Source organism: Myiozetetes cayanensis, unplaced genomic scaffold (assembly GCF_022539395.1).
Source record: "Myiozetetes cayanensis isolate MyiCay16 unplaced genomic scaffold, myiCay2020 scf15, whole genome shotgun sequence".
NCBI lineage: Eukaryota > Metazoa > Chordata > Aves > Passeriformes > Tyrannidae > Myiozetetes > Myiozetetes cayanensis.
In genome coordinates this window covers 5423119-5442324 of record NW_026087159.1, presented here as the reverse complement: position 1 = coordinate 5442324, position 19206 = coordinate 5423119, and the positions used below count along the sequence as shown (strand labels likewise).

Here is a 19206-nt window from a genome sequence, read left to right as displayed (position 1 = left end):
ACCTTAATGTGCTATTTACCACATTGGAAATACTGCGTTAAATTTATTACCTGCCAGTGGCAACTAATGACATTACATCTTTTGGAGTGTTTTATCTATGCTCCATCAGAAAGTGAAGTTTAATACAGATGTGGGAGATGTCTTTATGTATCACCTCTTATTTCTCTGTAATAGAGAGAAAACTGCCTCTAAAAGTAAAATGTCATAAGCTGAGATGGCTGCCTGAGAATGGGCTGCAACAAAGGCAAAGTGATAGGCAAGTTCTAAGCAAATTGAGTAGATTAAAATTGTCTAATCCCAGTAGGATACAGCCCACAGGATCGGGTGTGGCCCCACCTTTGCCTTAGGATGCTTCCCCTAGAGGTCAGCATCACCCTGCTCCACCAGAGGCAAGAGCCCTCTCCGGGAGTAAAAATGTGACTTCACAGGGAGGAATTGAGATGGTTCAGATTTCGGACACTTGCTCAAGTTCCCATTCAAATGAAGAGAATTGAGTTTGATTTTAAGATCACACTCCTCACTGCCACTTTAGTAATCAGCACAGCTACAAGTATTCAGCATCAGAGATGTGGGTTACTAGTCTGAGGTTCAAGGCTTCACCAAATAGAAGAGAAACTGTGTCAGGGAACAACAAAATTCTCTCAACTTTGCTCCAGCAGCTGTGAAGAAGCAGAGCCCAGTCTCCTAGCTGATTTTGCAGGGGGATGCTTTCTGGACAGGGAGGATCCTCCCACGCTGCAAGACATTTAGGAGATTTGTGCAGTTCACAAGCATGGCAGCTGCCACTGAAACAAAATGGTTTCTCCTACAAAGCAAGCTCCAGAGGAATAATTTTGTCAAGATCCTGGAATCCTTATTAAATTTGTGTTTTCTGAAGGACAGCTTTTGTAGCTTCACAACTTGTTGCTGAATACTTTAAATACTGCATATTTTTTACCCATTTGTATATTCTGTAGGACTATACAACAAGAAACACATAAAAATGTTAATGGAAGCCCTCCAAAAGGAGCAGTAAGGAGAACAGGAACTGATTTCTTTTCAGTGTGGAAATGTGTAAAGGAATTTTCTTAATCTGTAGTGGCAAACAACTGTGACTCTTTATCTTGTAACACAGGACTTGGCCCGGACAGAAATAGATGTCACAGATGATCATATATTAACTGTGATAAGCTACGTAGGATGTGGTGCTTCTTCCCTTTTTTTGGGAATAACGCTGGTGACATATCTAACCCTTGAGTAAGTCTGATCCTTTTTCTTACATGGCTTTTAATATTTTAGCAGTAGTGGATTTTCAGCAACTATAAGAATGTTTGCTAATATTTGATACTGTAATGCACGGGAGGGAAGATTGAGAGCTGACATTATAAAAATTGCTATATTTTGACCTCTGGTAAAATTAGAAGGACTCAAACACTTAATGCTTTAATACAAGCACCAATCTGAACTGTTCAACAACTTCTATGTTCTTAAATTTCACAGAATCGTAGAATGGCTCTACACTGGATGATGCAGCAATAACTTTGTGGACTTTCCCCTTCTTTTTAGGAAGCTGCGGAGAGACAACCCTTCAAAAATCCTGCTCAACCTTTGTGCTGCACTGCTGATGCTGAATATGGTCTTCCTCACCAACTCCTGGCTGTCCTCATTCAACCAGCCAGGCCTCTGCATCACCATGGCCATGCTCCTTCACTATTTCCTTCTTGCAGCCTTCACGTGGATGTGCCTGGAGTCTGTTCATTTTTACTTGGCCCTTGTCAAAGTTTTCAATGTTTATGTCCCAAAGTACATCCTAAAATGCTGCATTGCTGGCTGGGGTAAGCAAGCAGATTTCTTCTTCACTTCTGGGCTTGTCAACTTCTCTAAGATTGGGGCATATGTGCAAAAGTAAGTGAGGACACTGAGCTAGTGTGATCACGAAATGTGATGCACACCCTGAGCTGTAAGGATGGATCTCTCCCCCCGGGCAGGTTCAGCTTACATTTCTTCTGCTCAGGGAACCATTAGCATAAAGTGCCTGTTGCTCCCTGCACAGTCAAATGAAAAGGTGAGTGTGGGTGTAAGGAGCTAGTCTCCTACCCCTCCTGTTCTTACAGGGATGATTTATCAGGGTACCTCGCATCAGAGTGTGTGCCTGCGGCAGGATGAGCTGCCCACAGCCTTCACCCTTGCACTGGGGCTGCTCAAAGGTGTTTTTAGCTCCTTCTCCAAGCCCTGTGTCCAGAATACCTGGCATTCTATTCATGATTCCCCCACAAAGGGGGGATTTGGCTTTCATTCATTTCTCTCCTGAGGACTTCCCTGAACAAGCATCAGAGGCTTGTCTGGGAGGAACACAGCAAAAAGAGCCCATAGGCTGGTTCAGCTGTTAGAAAAGGTGCTATCAGAGGCACTGACCTAGAGCACAATTTGGTCTGTATTATTTGGGTCACCATTAGATGCTGTTTTAAAGGGGGGTTTTGGCTCTTGAATAGTGTGCAGTGTATTGTCATCTCTATCCTCAGATTTGACATTGCATCCAATTGTTCTCAGGGGCAGCCATCCATGATGGTGTTGTTGGCAGCAGCTGTTCTCCACAGAAAAGACAGGACTGAAAAAAAATATGGGAAATGGGAAATGAGTGGAAGGGAAGACTGATAAAACACTGCCTGGAAAACGTCTGTCTCTATAAGTTCTTAACACAAAATGCTGTGGTCTGCTTATCTTTTGACACTCAGCTTTTGTAATAATCAGTTGGGTTTATTTTGCCAGATTGGATCCCTTCTGGAGATGTTTGAACACTCACAAACATTTTGCAAACACGGATATTTTTATGCCTACTCATTTGTAATTTACATAAATAGGGAGATTAGACCTGCTATGTCATATATTTAATTACACTCATTTCAGAAGGAGAATTTGGGGGTAGAGTTGGATCCTAAGATGCAAATGTCTACTGTAATTACTCACCAGAGATTATCTGACATCTTTCCATATTCTCCATTTTTTTTTTCTTTTTAATCAAAATATTTCTTTTTCCCTTGCTTTCCACACTAGGAATACCAGCTGTTGTAATTATTCTTGTGCTCATTATAAACAAAGACTTCTATGGCAATGGGTCCCGCTCTGAGAGCAAGCCTTACAGCAATTTGTAAGTACAGTGCTTTAAGCTCTATGGTCAGCAGAGTATCTGAAAGATACAAGAAATAACCAGAAGGCAACAACTTCTCTCTTGCTTTTGTCTTTTTTCCCCATCTTTACCCTCTCCTTTTAGTGGTCTTTCTTTACATGACAATAGCTCAGTCTGGTGGGACATTTGTATATGCTCCTTCATGTTCTGGGTTTCTGGTAAAATCTAAAGGCACAATAATTGCTCAAGTATTTTGCACATTTGCTTCTGGTTTTTTGGAGGTTTTTTAAAATGTCAATTCACATCACTGTCTCATCATAATTTCAAATTCTTTTATTTAAATCATCTCAACCTTCTCTCTTTTCCAGTGGGAAAACACTGCATTCTTTCATCCTTTTTTAAAATGGTTTTATAGCAAAAATGCTTCCATTTTTTTCACCTACTTTCTGTTTAGCACAATCTGATCACTTGTTGGTGAAGATTACCTGGAATATTTGAATTCTATCCCATCACCCCTGTGACACCTCAGAGGGAAAACTGTTACCCATTGTTAGCAAAAAGACACTAATTTGTGTCTAAGGAAAAGCTAACCAGTGGCATACTATTATTTAGACTCCTAATTAATTCATATTTAACTTGGTTTTCCCGAGGCAGCGTCTTCGTGTGTATACATCATTAAATTGTGAAACAATTGTCCTGTTTTTCCGAATTTGGCAGAAACAGTAATGTCTCAAAGTCAACAAATATCCATAACATCTATAAAAAATAGGCAAGTGGAGAGATTTCATGAATGTCCTCACTGGGTGAAACAAACGGGCATTAGGGAATGCCCCTTTCTAAGTGTTGGAGAAGCACACGGGACACTTATTTGAGGAACCAGCCTTCCTGAGTTTCACAAACTCCTTATATTGAATACACACCTCACTTTCTTGCAGCTGCTGGATTCAGGACAATCTAGTGTTCTACATCTCCGTTGTGGCCTATTTCTTCTTCATATTTTTGACAAATACAGCCATGTTCATCACTGTCCTCCTCCAAATCCACTCTGTGAAGACAAGGACGCAAAAGAGATCTGGAGTCTGGAAACGAAGTGTTCTCCAAGACCTCAAAAGTGCTTTCAGCTTGATGTTCCTTTTGGGCTTAACTTGGGGCTTTGCCTTTTTTGCCTGGGGAGAAGTGAGGATATTTTTCTTGTATCTCTTCAGCATTTTTAACACCTTGCAAGGTAATTTCTCAGTGGAGTACTGCTATAAATACAACAATTTAGGGCTGTGGAATAGAAATAAATTTGAATGTCATGTAATTCAAGCATGGGGGAAGAGGAGAGTTTTTGTATTACAGAGTTTAGCTATTTTAAAAGGAAGGCTCTGTTGCAGTGGCATGACAGTGTTGTTTAGACAGCATTGCTGTTATAGACTACTAAAAACATGAATTCATGCCTTGGAAACATGGGTCCCAATAAACTCACCTTTTTAGGAACTGGCACAATCCTTTTCATCAGGGCATAAAAATGATTGATAAAATCCACAATGACTTGCAGATTATTCTTATACAAAATCTGCAGAAACCTCTTCTATCAGCCTTTCATATGCACAAAGGACTTGATGCCACTCTGGGCCAACAGGATCATAAAATCACAGAATGAGTTGGGTAGGAAGGGACCTTAAAGATCCCAGTGCTGGCCCAGGGACCACCTCTCTGCCCATACAGAACATTACTGGTAGCAGGGGCATGGCATGCCAAGCGTTTAGAAAAGGGACAGCAGTGTGGAGAATACATTTGAAAACACATTAATCTCTCTTCTTGCTTCTCTAGGGTTCTTTATCTTTGTGTTTCACTGCCTAATGAAGGACGAGGTAGTGAAGCAGTGCCGAGTACACTTCTGCTGGGGAAGATTCCGTCTGAGTAGCTATTCTGGTAAGCACTGAGGGGGTTTGTTTAGCTTGACTCACGAGTCTTTGTCTGCTACTGGTGTCACATTTGTTCTACTTTAAGAAATAAGGCTCCTCTCAGTAGCCTTTCTGCATTGCATTGGATGATTTTTCTTTAATAAGTCTTTATCCTCTCCCGTTAACTGCTTATATATCATGATGGGATGACAGCATGCAGTGAAAACTGCAGATTTCCAAAAACGATTTCAGCTTGGTCTCTAAGTCTGTTCTCACATGCCATTCGGTGTTCCCTTATGTGAGCAGTGCTTTTGGTGACTTTCCAGTCTCATAAAGCTGAGATTCTGAAATTTATGCAGCATATTTGGCATGCTAGTAGCTATTCCTTATGTGCAGGAGCTGGGTTTGCTCAGCCCAGGAGGAGAAGTCTTGCTGTCTCTGGCTGAGAGGTGGTTATTCTCTGGTTGTTTGAGATGTGATACTTGTACAGAATTTTTTTCTGTGTGCCTTCTACTCTCTGATTTCAGACTGGAGTGGGTCAAGTGCAACTGCAGGATCTACACCAAAGCATTTAAACCACAGATCACCATCCCAGGCTTTGCAGAGTCTAAATTCTAATGGAACAAGTTCAACTTGCAATGGTTCAGATTTCCTTCCCAGGTGTTCTCCAGATAGGAATTTTAAGATTGGTAAGAAAAACAGTGCAGTGTATAGACTGGAATGCAATAGGTTCCCTGTGGTGACTGTCAAATCCCAACCAATGGAAATAAACAGGAAATCTTTCACTGCTTTGTCTGTGCCAGAGTGGGGTTTGGGGTTAATGGCTACATTACACATGGCTTCTGTTGTACTAAGGAAAGTAAGAAAGCCCTTAAAATCCTGGGATGGCTCTTCTCCAAAAGGAAGGGAACTCTGCTTAGCTTCTATCTTAGGCATCTAAGAGATATTCTACCCTGGGCCAGCTGGCTGCTGCTCACACGGGACCTACTTCCAGTTAGGAAGCACCATAGTCTTGAGATAGATGATAGTGCTCCCTAACTGGAATTGCACTCCCAAAAGATTAGAGATCTTGGGAATTCCAGAAAGCTGAACAGGACCTGATGTGAGTCTTTTTAATCCAGAAGAATCCCAGCTGAAGGTTTTGCCTTCCAAGATGAAGAAATTGTTGCAGAGCCATTTTCTGAAACAGGAATAGCACCAAACATTCCTGGTTGTTTTTGGAAACACGTTGATTTGTGTTATTTCCCCAAAGACATTGAAACAGTGAGTTCTGCATAGACTCTTATAGGATTCTTTCTAAATACATTAAACCAAGTCATTATAATGGAATTTTTTTCCCAATTCTCTCCCATAGCTGAAGTCCATTACAACCCCAGTGCTGTATCTGCAGAAGATGGTGAGACCAAACATCCTTGTTCACGAAGAACACTAACTGTGGATACAGGGCTGCACTATCCACAGAAAGCAGGATTTTTACACTGATACTCAATTTGGTTTCTTCTGATTATCTAGTGATGGTTCTCCTTTGTGGCATATGAAAACAAGCATTGTTCACATTATTACTTCTACAGTACAGTTCTCACTCTGGACACAGCTATGCCATGACTCAACTCTAGGCTTCAGTGGAATTTCATTAATGACCACACAAGGATTTGCTGCCTCTGTGTTTCCAATATTAGTCCTCATGTTAAACAGAGACTGGAAACATTCTCTCCCTCATCATTAGTCCCTCTCACAGTTCATCTTTTTTTTACCCTTTACACCTTCCTGCCATTTCTGTTTCCTTCTTCATCTGATACTTAGTGTCAGAGCCTAATACATATAATACTGAGTTTCAAGTGATATTTTTTAGCCTGTTGGTTGACTGTCTCAGGCATGGACATATCTTTCCTTTCTTTTTCTGAAATGAAGTTTGACCAACTTGGACATTAAGAAGTTGGACACTCAGGCTCCAAGATGTATGTTTTTATTTTCAGAAGTGCTGGCTCTGATGATTTGGCTTTAGATCTCTAAAGAGACTTAGGTACATGTTTAAATGTTCGAAAATGTTGCCCAGTACCTTCAAATGGAATGTGGAAACAATAAAAACTGAAATTCCCACCTCTAATGGGTATCTATGCATATGAAATAAGTTTCAGATTATCTCTCCTGAAAAAAAAACAAACAACAAAATAAACAGAACAATAGCAGAACAGAACAATAAAATCCTACCATCTTTGGAGGTGGCAATTAAGGAGTTTTCCCTTTATTATTGTTTTTCTGTGAATACATTAGAAGATAAACTCTATTTCAGAACATCACAAGAGAGACTTAACTTTCCTCTCCTACAAAGGAGAGGCTTGCTTTCAGCGAATGTGTCTGAATTGCTAACTTGCCTGTTCAGCCAAATCCTAGTTTCAGTTTTGAATGCCCTTTCATGTGCATCATTCAGGTAAAGATTTTTTTATGATTGCTAATACAGTGAAATACTAACCTGTACCAGTGATAGAGGAGTAAAATAATATAATGGAGTGGTGTTGTAGAGCTGATATGTACGATAGAAAATACAAAAGGTTCTTTCAGTCTGTGAATAACTCCCACACAGCAATTAGTGAAAAAGATGAATATTTTAATGCACAGTAGCTACACCCAGCCTACTTGAAATCAGGCAGATCACCTTCAGTTCCTCAGCTTTCTGGGAGAAATGTTGTCATTAAAAACATGCAAACAAGTTCCACCTCATCCCCACTTGTTTCTAACTTGAAATTGCTTTCAATGGGAAAGAAATGTAACATAAAAATGCAGTTCAGTATGTCAGACATGAAGTATTGTGGTTTTTATTTTCATAAGTAAACTCTGTTCCACAATCTGCTGCTGAATACAAGTTTTCCCTGCTTTGCAAAGCGAAGCAGGACATGCTGTGCTGTGGTGCTAAAGCTGTGCCTGATCCCCTCCTGCACCCCTAACCTGGCTGCTGCACACCCCAGGGGGATCCTGAGAGTTTGTGGAGTTCTTCAGTGGAACAGGAGTTTAATCCTCCCACAAGTCCCTTTTACACCAGCTTGTCTCTGCCACAATATCAGTAAGTGTAGGTGGGTGGACGGACTGACGTGTCTCTGCCACCCTGCTTTGACCCTCACTTTCTCCTTCGTGCAGTAATTCTTTCTGCATCCACTTCAGAGGACAGAAAATAATGGGCTTACATTTTAGCTAGATATTAGGTTACAATTTCTATTTTTAAGGAATAAGTGGTCTAGAGAGCACATAGAATTGCCATCATTTCAGGGATTAAAACCCACTCATAGTGATGAGACAAATATCTGCCAGAACTGGTATGTCTTGCTTTAGGGCAAAGGATGGACTGGAAGACCTGTTGAAAGTCCTCCCAAATCTATTTTCTATTACTCTAATTTAAAATAAAAAGGCAGCAAAAGAGGATCAATACGAGAGCACCATGAGACTGACTGGCCTTGTCTCCTGCATCCTGTAATTGTTTTATTACATTCCTGATAAAAGGTGAAATGTACCTTGATTTTCTAAAGCTTTTGCTAAGTGCCTTCATAATATTATTAATGGATTAAAAGCAACAAAGATTCAAATAAAAGCTGGACAAACAGTAAGAAAAGTGCTGGAATACTGAAGACTTGTCTGACTGCTGAGAAATGGCTGGAAATTTCTTGGGCAGGCCCATCAGCATGTTTCCCATTTTGCAGGTGTACCAGCAGGAAGAAGAGCAAGCTGCACAGTGTGGAGCAATGTCAGGTCTCCATTCTTGCTATTGAATTATTTTTTTTCTATTCAAAAAGCAAAATCTGGAAGTCAATTTTTAAAACCCTGTCAACTTGCTTATGTAAAATGCGAAGCGCTATTTGTTCTGGGAAGGCTGTTAGCTCACTTCCACTCTCCATCGCACGCCTAATGGCTTTTCCAGCTAAACAGTGTATCATTTATGTTTCAAGCATGGCATTGTTTAGGTTGTCAGCTGGAATGAGGATGTGTAATTTTCCTTGGGCTGAATTAATATCTTCCGCACCGGCACCGTTGCATCTGCTCTTCTCCAACATATCAGCGCTGACATTCTGTCTCAGAATTGTGCATTGATGGTTTTCACAGGGAGAGGACACGCACAAAGAACAAATCTAATAAAATCTGCTCTGCGCTCGTGATTCACGTCCCGATAATTTTCAGCGACGGGAACAGCCCTGGCTGGAGCGTGAGCCGTGTGTGACCGATAGGATCCCATCCTCCTCCTCCTCCTCCCGGTTTGGTTGTATCAGTTGACTCCTGTGCATGGCAAGGGATCAGAACGAGATGATCTTTAAGGTCCCTTCAACCCAAACCGTTCCATGGTTCTGTGACTCAATCTAAAAGTTCCTCTGCTTTCTAAGTCATCTTCATTTACTCCTAGATTGCTTATTTTTAGCGATACGTACACCAGGAAATGTGTGCTCTGTTTTAAAGCAGTGAAATAAGGATTTCAGAAAGTATATTTATCTATGAAGACAATTATTCAATGTCAGATCCCAGTAGGTTGCTAACAATAGGTTAGATGATACAAAAGAAATAAAAAATGATAGTAAAGTTACTGCAGCAGTTGTGCTGAATTGAGCAAAACACTCCCCACTCCCATCTTACTATTTAGACTGGCACAAAACTCTCCACCCTGCGTACCAGCTAAGTCAGGGGATGCAGATCCAAGGTGCTGGCAGCTCGCTCATGGATTCCCAGAAACTTTTTATGTCCCTTTGTGAACAAGTGGCTAAAGCTGCCTTCTAGCTCAGTGTATGTACAGTGCTTTGGTAACCATGGGATAGGTAAATATTACATAGGATGACAGCTAAAGGTCAGTACAGCTTGTTTAAGCTTCCTCCTGAGAGTGTCTGAATCTGCAGTAGTGGTTGACAACACAGGGTAGCAATGCTTACACCCAAGATGTATCATTCTTTCTAAATTTAGTGGACAGTTATTATTGGAACAACAAAAGAAGTGTCATTATGGGAAATGACTTGAGATTAAAAATCAAAATACTGGGAAGATAATTACCTGTTGCGTAAGATGATTGTTAAGTCTTAATGCACAATTCACTGTGCTTTTAGGTATCAGAAAGTATTTAGCATGTAATGGCATTTTAATGGTTCCAAATCAAATGTATCATTGAGGGTTTCAAGGATGCCCAAAAGAATTATGCTGCTATATTACTTCCTTGCCTGGTTGTGCATGTAACTGATGAAATTCAAGGATAAATTCCACTGTTTATTTTTCTTTCTTTTCTGAGAAATGACACTAGTATTTCACTGGCCATTCCCATACTGGAACTGGCTGAGGAAACTTTTGGAAAAGGGGGATGGAAGGAATGCAAGAATAGAGAAATGGGATAAAAGGTATTTGGAGCCACAGGTTAATGACAGCATTTAAGATCCCATTGCAGGCAGAGTTTGTCCCACTAACTGCACTGAACAGTCTGGATTTGGGCATTGTAACAAAATCAGAAGCTCTTTTCTCATATTTTAACCAAGAAGTTATCTGCCTTGTTGCTGTATCACTGAATGCTCCCCCTGACAACTCATCCAAACTGACCTTCCATCTCACTTTCATAACACTGAGGGTTGGGGTGGTGTTATTTTTACTCCTAGACATGCTGATAAGTCTTGTGGTATTTGAAAGTTTAATTGGATAGCCCATCTTTAGTTTCAAAAAACAGGGACACTGTTCCAATTAAATATTACTGCAGGATTTGATGCCCTGAGTCTCAGTGCCTGCACAGCTCCCTCTGCCCTTGGTGTAAAATCAACTCCACACTGATAAACCTAGTAATAAACCAATGTGTAATTCTCCTAAATGGGTAGTCTTTGACAATAAATGGTTACATGCTGCCATGAATGTGACGCAGATGAGGAAATCATCATCAAAATGTACTAAAAAACATTTCCCATTTTTATAGCTCAGTAGTTGTTTAGTCTCCAGCTGCTGAGGAGACCGGGAAATAGTGAAAAAATCAAAATACAGGAGAGAGAAGATGTTCCCAATTAGTGGTGAAAAACATCAGACTGATAGACACTGAAATAAAGTTCTTGTGCTCACAAGGGAAGAAATCCAGTGTGGGCAGTGCCCTCTGCAACATTCCTCCCCTTTGCCTGACTCTCATAGCTCCGAAATGGGTGTCTGGTGAGATGGGAAGGTGATGTTCTCTATGTTTAGGGAGGCACTCAGATGTGGTGCATGGAAATAACTCGTTCCCACTGTCCCAGGAGGACAGAACAGAACTGAACACAACGCTGGATGTGTTACTAATCTGTTCTAAACATGGGCCACTGTCTCTGACAGGGATACTCACTCCAGGTGTGCATTCAGGCTTTTCCATTTAATACCTGTCTGCCTGAACACTAGAAAATGGATTGGGAACAGTCACACAAGTCACACAGCTGTGAAATGGCTCTTTGTCCCCCCACCTTGCCATTACTTGTCACACTATTGGCAATTACAATTTAAAGAGAAGACACTAAAGCTGAAACACAGATGTGAGTCAGAAACAAGATGAGCAGAGATTCCTCTTCCCAACACTGGCTTTGCCAGTTCAGAAAACACTAGAAAGAAAAATGTATTTCAGATAATTCTAGTTACAACTGCAGAGTCCAGTTTATAAGCTAGAGTTGTTGAAGGACTCCAGGTTAGAACTTTTTTGATGGAGAAATAAAAAGCATTCCTTCATGTCAAAAAACCAGAACCTAAAAGGAAGGCTACTGAAATGTGCTGGAAGGGAAAGACTGACACTGATCTGGGCTGGCTGCTAGACTTCAAATCAGTTTTCCTCATCCAGGGAGGAGGAGGAGGAATGTGCCTGTGGTGACCCGGCAGCAGAGTCCTGCTCTACTCTGAACAGCCTGGGCACGTGGAGAGCAATCAGGCTCATCTGTTGGAGAGATTTCAATCTGAGAAAAGCCTTTTATAAGGGAGGATGCCACAACAGAGTCTCCCAAAACTCAGGACTGGGACAGACAAGCTGCTCGGCATCTCTCTGCTGTTATCACTCGACAAACACAAACGTCAGTTTGCTCAGTGGAGACAGAAGGATCCACCAGCCAGCAACAAACAGATGGTGGAATTGCTAGGAGAGACAATCAAAGCAAGGGGCTAAAATGAGCTTGAGACATAAAAGAAGAATTAAGACAATTAAATAGTTCTATGTAGAAACGATACAAATAACAACCTAAAAAAGAGTGAGTTAAAATAATCCTAAAACCCCCAGGCTGGCTAATATAGCTGTAGCTCAGTGTGTATCAGTTTGGTGTTCCTAGCATTCTAACTACAAAGCAATATGACATATCTGCATAAACAGTAATCAAAGCAGGATGACCAATGTACAGTGAAATAATAAAAATATACACCACAAAATAATTACAATTTTGGAAAATCAATTCCTTAATGGGAGTTAAGGTTTTGGCTGTTTTCTTCATATTTTGGCTTGGTGCAGAGCAAATGGTTCTGAAGGATTTTACCGAGTGGGTGACACTATGCAGCACATGGCAATGACTTAAGTAAACAGTCACACTGCATTAAAACAGAAAATTTGCATTAAAAATACAGCTAAATTATATACTCCTGAGTATTTTACTCACACTTTTTTGCAGCATGGAGTTCAAAAAGGAACATTAATTTTCTGTGAAGCCTGGTACTTGAAACAATAGCCAGAATCACCCAAATTGCTTTTCTCTTTGCACCAGGAGAGAAAGCTCTAAAATAACACCTTAGATTACTTTACAGTTTGGAATAACAATGCCATTCTCTTCCCTTTCAGCTGGATTTGAACAACTGAAAGCTACCAGAAATAGTTGAAATTCCACCATCATAAAAAAATTGCAAATGTGGTTTACTATCTGTACTTCAGGCTTTTGTTGGGCCTAGACAGTGTTATTTTGTGTGCTTTTTCAAAATAGTATTTTTCACCTCCTATCAATCCACTAAGACAGTATCTTATGCTCCATAAAGAGAGAACCTGACCAACTACCTAAAACCTGCACTAACACAAGGACTGAAGGAAGAATTGGGAGAAATGATGGAGCTTCCTCCTGCCACATTCCCCCAGGGGGGAAAAAGATGGGAAAAATGCAATCTCTCAGTGGAAAGAGAAAACCAAGTAGACTTTCATGCTGCTGTGAGCTGGGTTAGACATATATACTGTGCCCTGCTAGAGAAAGAGCAGGGAAAACGTGTCTTTGTATCCTGGTGGTGAGGGCTTCTAAAGTATGAAGCATCAAACTGAGCATTCAGGTCCAGACACATCAGTTCAGGTCCAGTTTGGGATAAACAGCACATGAAGTGTCAGGAGTAAAGAGAATTTTAAGCCTCTGCCCCTTTCTGGGGTTGCTTTCATCTGTGGCACACGTTGATGCCCTCAAGAGGTTTCAAATGGGTCGGGAGGTCTGTCAGCTGTCCCTTCTTACCTGAATCATCCCCAAACAAACAGCTGGGAGCAACTCACAGCTCACGAGTCCAATCCTGTGGATTATGTGTTACACAGAGGAGTTTCAGTTCAGGTTCTCTGTCCCAGCATACAAAATGATCGAGTGAACTGACTGAGCCTCAGAGTTCAAATTATCAGCCCAAATCTCTCGGATGGCTCTGGAAGCTCTGGGACTCTAAGAGGCTGGGATCTGCTACTGTCTGAGCTTTGGAGCATCAACCAACCTCTAGTGGAATTCAAGGCAAACAATGTGTTTCAGCTACATCCCAGTTTCAGCTAAACACCCGATGCTTCATTCAGATGCCACCCTTGAGTACTCAACACTTGCTGGAGTGCAATTAGTTCCCAATGTTTGGTGACACCCTGCTTCTGCCATACAGGAAAACTAAACATTTTATGTAACTATCTGACATTAAGCTGTCACAATCTGCTACAGTTGGTGAACTCTGTATTAAATATAATGCACAGTACTATGCCAGTGTGGGTGGACAACATAATCAGGCATCCTCAAAGATACCTAAATCTGTGAGCAACCTACATACTGTGCCTGCATGAAAGGACGTATTATGGTTGATCGTGACAAGAGCTGCTCTTCTAAAAGCACTTTCAAAAAATGTAGTCAGAATTTTTAACCCATCCATCCTCTTTGCATCAGTGAGTCCTTCTCCCACCACTCCACAGCACGGGTCTTAAATTTGATCTAACATCTACCACCTGGTCTATCACCACCTCATACCTATGGCATGGTTGTGTTCGAAAGGACTGGGACTGGGAGAGGAAAAATTAAGACTTCTCATGCATAGTACTCAGACAAGGTTTTTTGAGTAAATGAAATAAACTTGATTTTGTGTGTCTCTGTGTGTGCAGCTACAGATAAAGGGACTCTGCTGTGAGATTCCTTTCGTGATGTGAGCAGGGTACCTTCTCCATTAGAACATCACAGCTCAAGAACAGTCTGGAGGAAAAATAATCCAGCTAATGATTTTCATTTTCAAGGCATAAAGATCAATCCTTTGATAGCTTTTCCACTTCTATTACTTAGAAACCAGATCATGGCTTTCTTAATTTCAGATTTACCTCAGTGCACCACACTCCTTGTACCTTAGTTTATAGTAAAGTTAATCAGGAATTCATCACAATGCAGAGTTAATATTTGACTGTTGACTAATCTAAAGATAAGAAAACCCATACTACTAACACGTTTGATTGAGAAAGCATCAGGAAAAGTTATTTTTCCCCCAGAAGATTTGAATAATCGGTTGTACCATCCAAAGCCAATACATACATGGGTAATTGCAAGATACAAGTCCTTCTGTCCAGCACCTGTCTATAAACCTGTTCAAACTTTAGCGTAAGGTGTCATTTTGATGGCAATGGGACTGCTCTAATGGAAAAACCTAAGTTTAATATACATGTTAGCAGGATTATGGCTGTAAATTTTGATTTTATATTGCCTTTTGGAAGGTCACTGTGTTGCTGTGATAGAAAGACTAATCAGAACACAGGCAGTCTCTACAGCTTTTTCAGCAAATACTATATATGTTCTGAGATATTTTATCTGCCATTAATGTATACTGAAGAGTTCTGTCTTAAATTAGTATATTCTTTGCTTACCTGTACTACTGAGAAAAATATTTCAGTTTTCCATTTTTTTCCTTTTTAGAATATTTTGAACAACATTAGGAAACATTTGCTAAGTAATAAACAAACCCTAATACCACAATAGTCATAATATGATATTTACTTGCCAGATATCTCCAAGAAAAAAAGCATCTCATTTCAGCTGTCTTTAAAGAAACTCCGTTTCTCTTTTCCTCCTCCCTCTCTGCTCCAATAGCTGAAAAGCCAATAAAAAAGTTCCCCACCTCCTCCACAGTTCAGAACAAGATCTATGTGCATTTTCTCCTAGTCATGTTTTGAGATCTAGAAGGGGACGAAAGTAGTTAATGTGCAACGGGAATCCTAATTTCAGACACAAACCTGCACCTTTCCATTGACCCTGCTAATATGCTGCGAGCTAAATATTAAACAATTTTTTGATCAACCTAAGTCCAGCCTGGGGAGAAGAAACAGTTAAAGAAATGTCTCAAGCATACTTGCATTCAGCTAATCAGACTTTGTGTGCATCCACGGATGGTACAGCACTGAAATCAATCACTGACAATGAAACAACAAACGAAAAATGGACCGAAGACTCCTTTCCAGGATTAGAAATACTGTGCACAATTTACATCACATATGCTGTGATCATTTCAGTGGGTCTCCTTGGAAATGCTATACTCATCAAAGTGTTTTTCAAGACTAAATCCATGCAGACTGTTCCCAACATCTTCATCACCAGCCTGGCTTTTGGAGACCTGCTGCTTCTGTTAACCTGTGTGCCTATAGATGCAACACGTTACGTTGTGGATACCTGGCTCTTCGGAAGGATTGGGTGCAAGCTGCTGTCTTTTATCCAGTTAACCTCAGTTGGAGTATCAGTGTTCACCCTGACTGTTCTCAGTGCTGACAGGTGGGTCTGTGCAACTGATTTGCCAGGAGGTGCTGCAGGTGTGAAGTTAGAAATGGTTAAAAGAGCAGAAGTTATCGTTTTGCACAATATTAAATAGTATGTTGTAATAGGCTAAGAACAAACCCAAAACTGACCAGTCTCCCATGTAATTTAAAAATGTGTGTTAGTAAAATTGAAGCAGTACTTCAAGAGTGAAGTGAGAAAGACTCTTTAAGGTTTTTGACCTTTTATTAGTCTGAAGTACAGCACAGGGGTTTTTCTCCCAGTTGCACAGAAAAGGGAAATTGCTTAAGTTGGGGAAAGGACAGTATATTGGTGCTATCTAGTGGTGCACTAAAGTAGTCAGGGAAGATGAAAAACAAAACTGTGAAAATGAGTGGAAATCCTTTGTCCTATGCATTCAAGAAGTCTCTGAAATCCTAGAACATAAAAGATTGACATGGGGTAAAAATACAAAAGAAAACACAGAACAGACTGGGGGCAAAGGAACGAATCCCATAATTTGATGGGTACTGTAATTTTCAGCTTCTTAAGTGCATATATATTTTTATATATATGTTTTCTCTTGCAGTTCTTATATAATTTACAGAAATATTTTAGCCCAGAGGTCCTGAAATTAAACTCAAGTTACAATGACAGCTCTGCTAGTAGGGACCACTGGTCTGACTGCTGTCAGGAGTTGCTGAACAATCAGTTTTCCAAGTACATCTTTCCTGCATGAATAAAGCTAAGATGAGATTTCATTTCAATCAGCAGGAGCATGTCAAGGAGCAGAAAAACAAAAAATGAAATTTAGTAGTAAGACAGAAAAAGATTTTCATCTAGTATGCCACCAATTCTGGCTTGTATGTAATTACAAGTGATTCATGTGTCCAGAATTTAAGCAATGGTTCTGCTACTGTACTCCAAAAACAATCATCCAACACAGGAATGGCCACAGTGGGTCAGATCAAGGGTCTATGTAGGACAACACCAGCATCCAGCAATGGTAGTACAAAGACAAGAAAAGACATATAGGAAGAATAAAAACCTCTATCCAACAGTATACTTAAACCCTAAGCCTTCAGATGACCCCCTGAGCAGATGTGGTTTCTGTCTATTTAGTAACCTCAGTGGGTTCTAGATCCTTGTCCAGCCTCTTCTTGAACTTGTTCAGCAATGACTTTCACTGCCTGTTGAATAAACAACGTGCCTTCATTCGATGGCACTGTCTCTTGTGCCAGAAGAGACAGAGATCCCTCTCCATCTCTCCAGCCTATTTGTGTTATATTCCATCCTTAGGATGTTTGTGTTTCTTTTAGTTAATTTTCTAATAATGCCTAACATTTTGGGGGTTTGTTGGTTGTGTGGTGTTTGTTGTTGTTGTTGTTGTTGTTTTGGGGTTTTTTTAAGGGTTTGGTGTGGTCTTTTAACAACTGCTGAATATTAAGCTAATGTTTTCACTGAACTATCTATCATAGCTCCAAGGTCTTGGTCCTGCATGACATCAGTTCAGAACCCACCCTGGAGTACATGACCTCTAAAGGTCCCTTCCAAACCCACCTGTTCTCTGGTTCTACAGTTTAAACACTTGCTTCTGTATTTAATTCTTCATGATAGCTGTTACATAAATACTCTGTGCCACATTTTCACAGAGTAACTACATGGTAAACTTACTGAGAAAGCTCAGATCAGTCATGTGCTCAGTGCCAGACTGTCACATTCCAGCGCGCTAAAAGAGCTCAAAGTCAATAAAAATTGTATTTATTTGATAAATAGCCATCCAGCTTCCAGTTTTCTATTTGAATTTGCCTAGAGGAGAAAAAGACCATATCCCCAGCTTGTGTAAAATGGTACAACTAGGTTGTCTTATCTTCTGGGTCATTTTCTACTGCCTTTCCTTTCATACCAGTCTCGTGCCCTGCTGGAGGGGTCACTTCTTTCTGCACTATCGAGAATCCCTGATCCTTGACCAGCTGGATATATTGTTGCCTGTGCTTCACCCACCTTCATGGGGGTTCATCCTTTTTCTATGTCCCATTTCCACACAGATTTTCACACATCTGCAGATTTACCCAGATTTTTCTCGTCTGCCTGACTCAGTCCACATGCTGCAGAGTCACAGGCATGAGTCAACAGCAGTGTCCTCTCCTGCTTTATAAATATGAATGAATCCTGGAGCATTACTTTGAGTCAGATCACTGCACTCTGCTGAGGTCTTGGGAAGATGGAAGAAAGGAGGGACGTACATGCTTGGGTTCATGATTTATAAAACAGCTAACCTGTTTCACACCTTTACCAGTTTTGCATACTAATTCCATCATTTACCTTTCTAGGCAGTGCCATAAAACTGGGAGATGATTGCTCTTACTGATCACAATCCAAACAGTACAAATCACCTTTACTTTGGAAGGCTTTAATGGCAAGCCCTGCCAGACAATCCATTAAAATACATGCTTAAAATTATTTTTTACATTTCCATCCTAATTCCAATGAGCTAGTATCTGCTTTCATTTCCAAGACAATTCCAGCACCCTTAGTTTAGCAGGAACAGTAATGGCTTTACCCTTAAGAAGTTTGCACTGTCAGTGTTTGCATTATTTCTGTATTAATTCTGACAATGATGTTGGTGGTTTTAGATATAGAGCCATCGTGAAGCCCTTGGAACTGCAGACTTCAGATGCGCTCCTGAAGACCTGCTGCAAAGCTGGATGTGTTTGGATTGTCTCCATGATATTTGCTATCCCAGAGGCTGTTTTTTCAGATTTGTATTCTTTCAGCAATCCCGAGAAGAATGTAACTTTTGAGGCATGTGCCCCTTATCCTGTATCTGAGAAGATTCTGCAGGAAGCTCATTCCCTGGTTTGCTTCTTAGTGTTCTACATTGTGCCCTTGGCTGTCATTTCTGTCTACTACTTTCTTATCGCCAGAACTTTATACAGAAGTACATCCAACATGCCAGCAGAAGAACATGGTCATGCCCGTAAGCAGGTAAGCTGTGATCAAGCTATAAAGTGTCCAATTTTGCAAAGTCTATTGTGATGATTACCTCTGAATTCTTGAGTACAAAACTTTACCTGATAGTGGAGTAAAAGGCTCCACAAACGCAGCCCACACCGACAACCCAAATTCAGCTGTGCCTTTACACACGAGCTCATGACTCGCCACTTGTGAGTGTCCATGCTTTCCTGAAGAGGGATGGGTCTGTTGTGCTTTATCACAGCCCTATAAACTCAGGAGTTAAACCATTGATTTGTAAACACTGGGACCTCATCCATGT

The 19206-nt window shown here is 40.6% G+C and overlaps 2 protein-coding genes across 4 annotated transcripts in view; both read left to right on the top strand.

The window, feature by feature from the left end:
* ADGRG4 (adhesion G protein-coupled receptor G4) overlaps positions 1–9140 on the top strand; it is a 30556-nt gene extending 21416 nt beyond the window's left edge. For both annotated transcript variants that reach the window (XM_050310727.1, XM_050310726.1), the window contains exons 18-24: positions 1115–1236; positions 1546–1814; positions 3034–3127; positions 4042–4331; positions 4922–5023; positions 5523–5684; positions 6350–9140. In XM_050310727.1, the coding sequence (XP_050166684.1) occupies positions 1115–1236; positions 1546–1814; positions 3034–3127; positions 4042–4331; positions 4922–5023; positions 5523–5684; positions 6350–6477 (1167 nt within the window). In that variant the 3' untranslated portion in view covers positions 6478–9140. The remainder of the gene's footprint in view (positions 1–1114; positions 1237–1545; positions 1815–3033; positions 3128–4041; positions 4332–4921; positions 5024–5522; positions 5685–6349) is intronic.
* Positions 9141–15317: 6177 nt separating this feature from the next.
* Positions 15318–19206, top strand: part of BRS3 (bombesin receptor subtype 3) — a 478452-nt gene continuing 474563 nt past the window's right edge. For both annotated transcript variants that reach the window (XR_007628325.1, XM_050310678.1), the window contains exons 1-2: positions 15318–15947; positions 18566–18917. Coding sequence is in view for 1 of the 2 variants with exons in the window: in XM_050310678.1 (XP_050166635.1) it covers positions 15517–15947; positions 18566–18917 (783 nt within the window). In the remaining variant the exon portion in view is untranslated. The remainder of the gene's footprint in view (positions 15948–18565; positions 18918–19206) is intronic.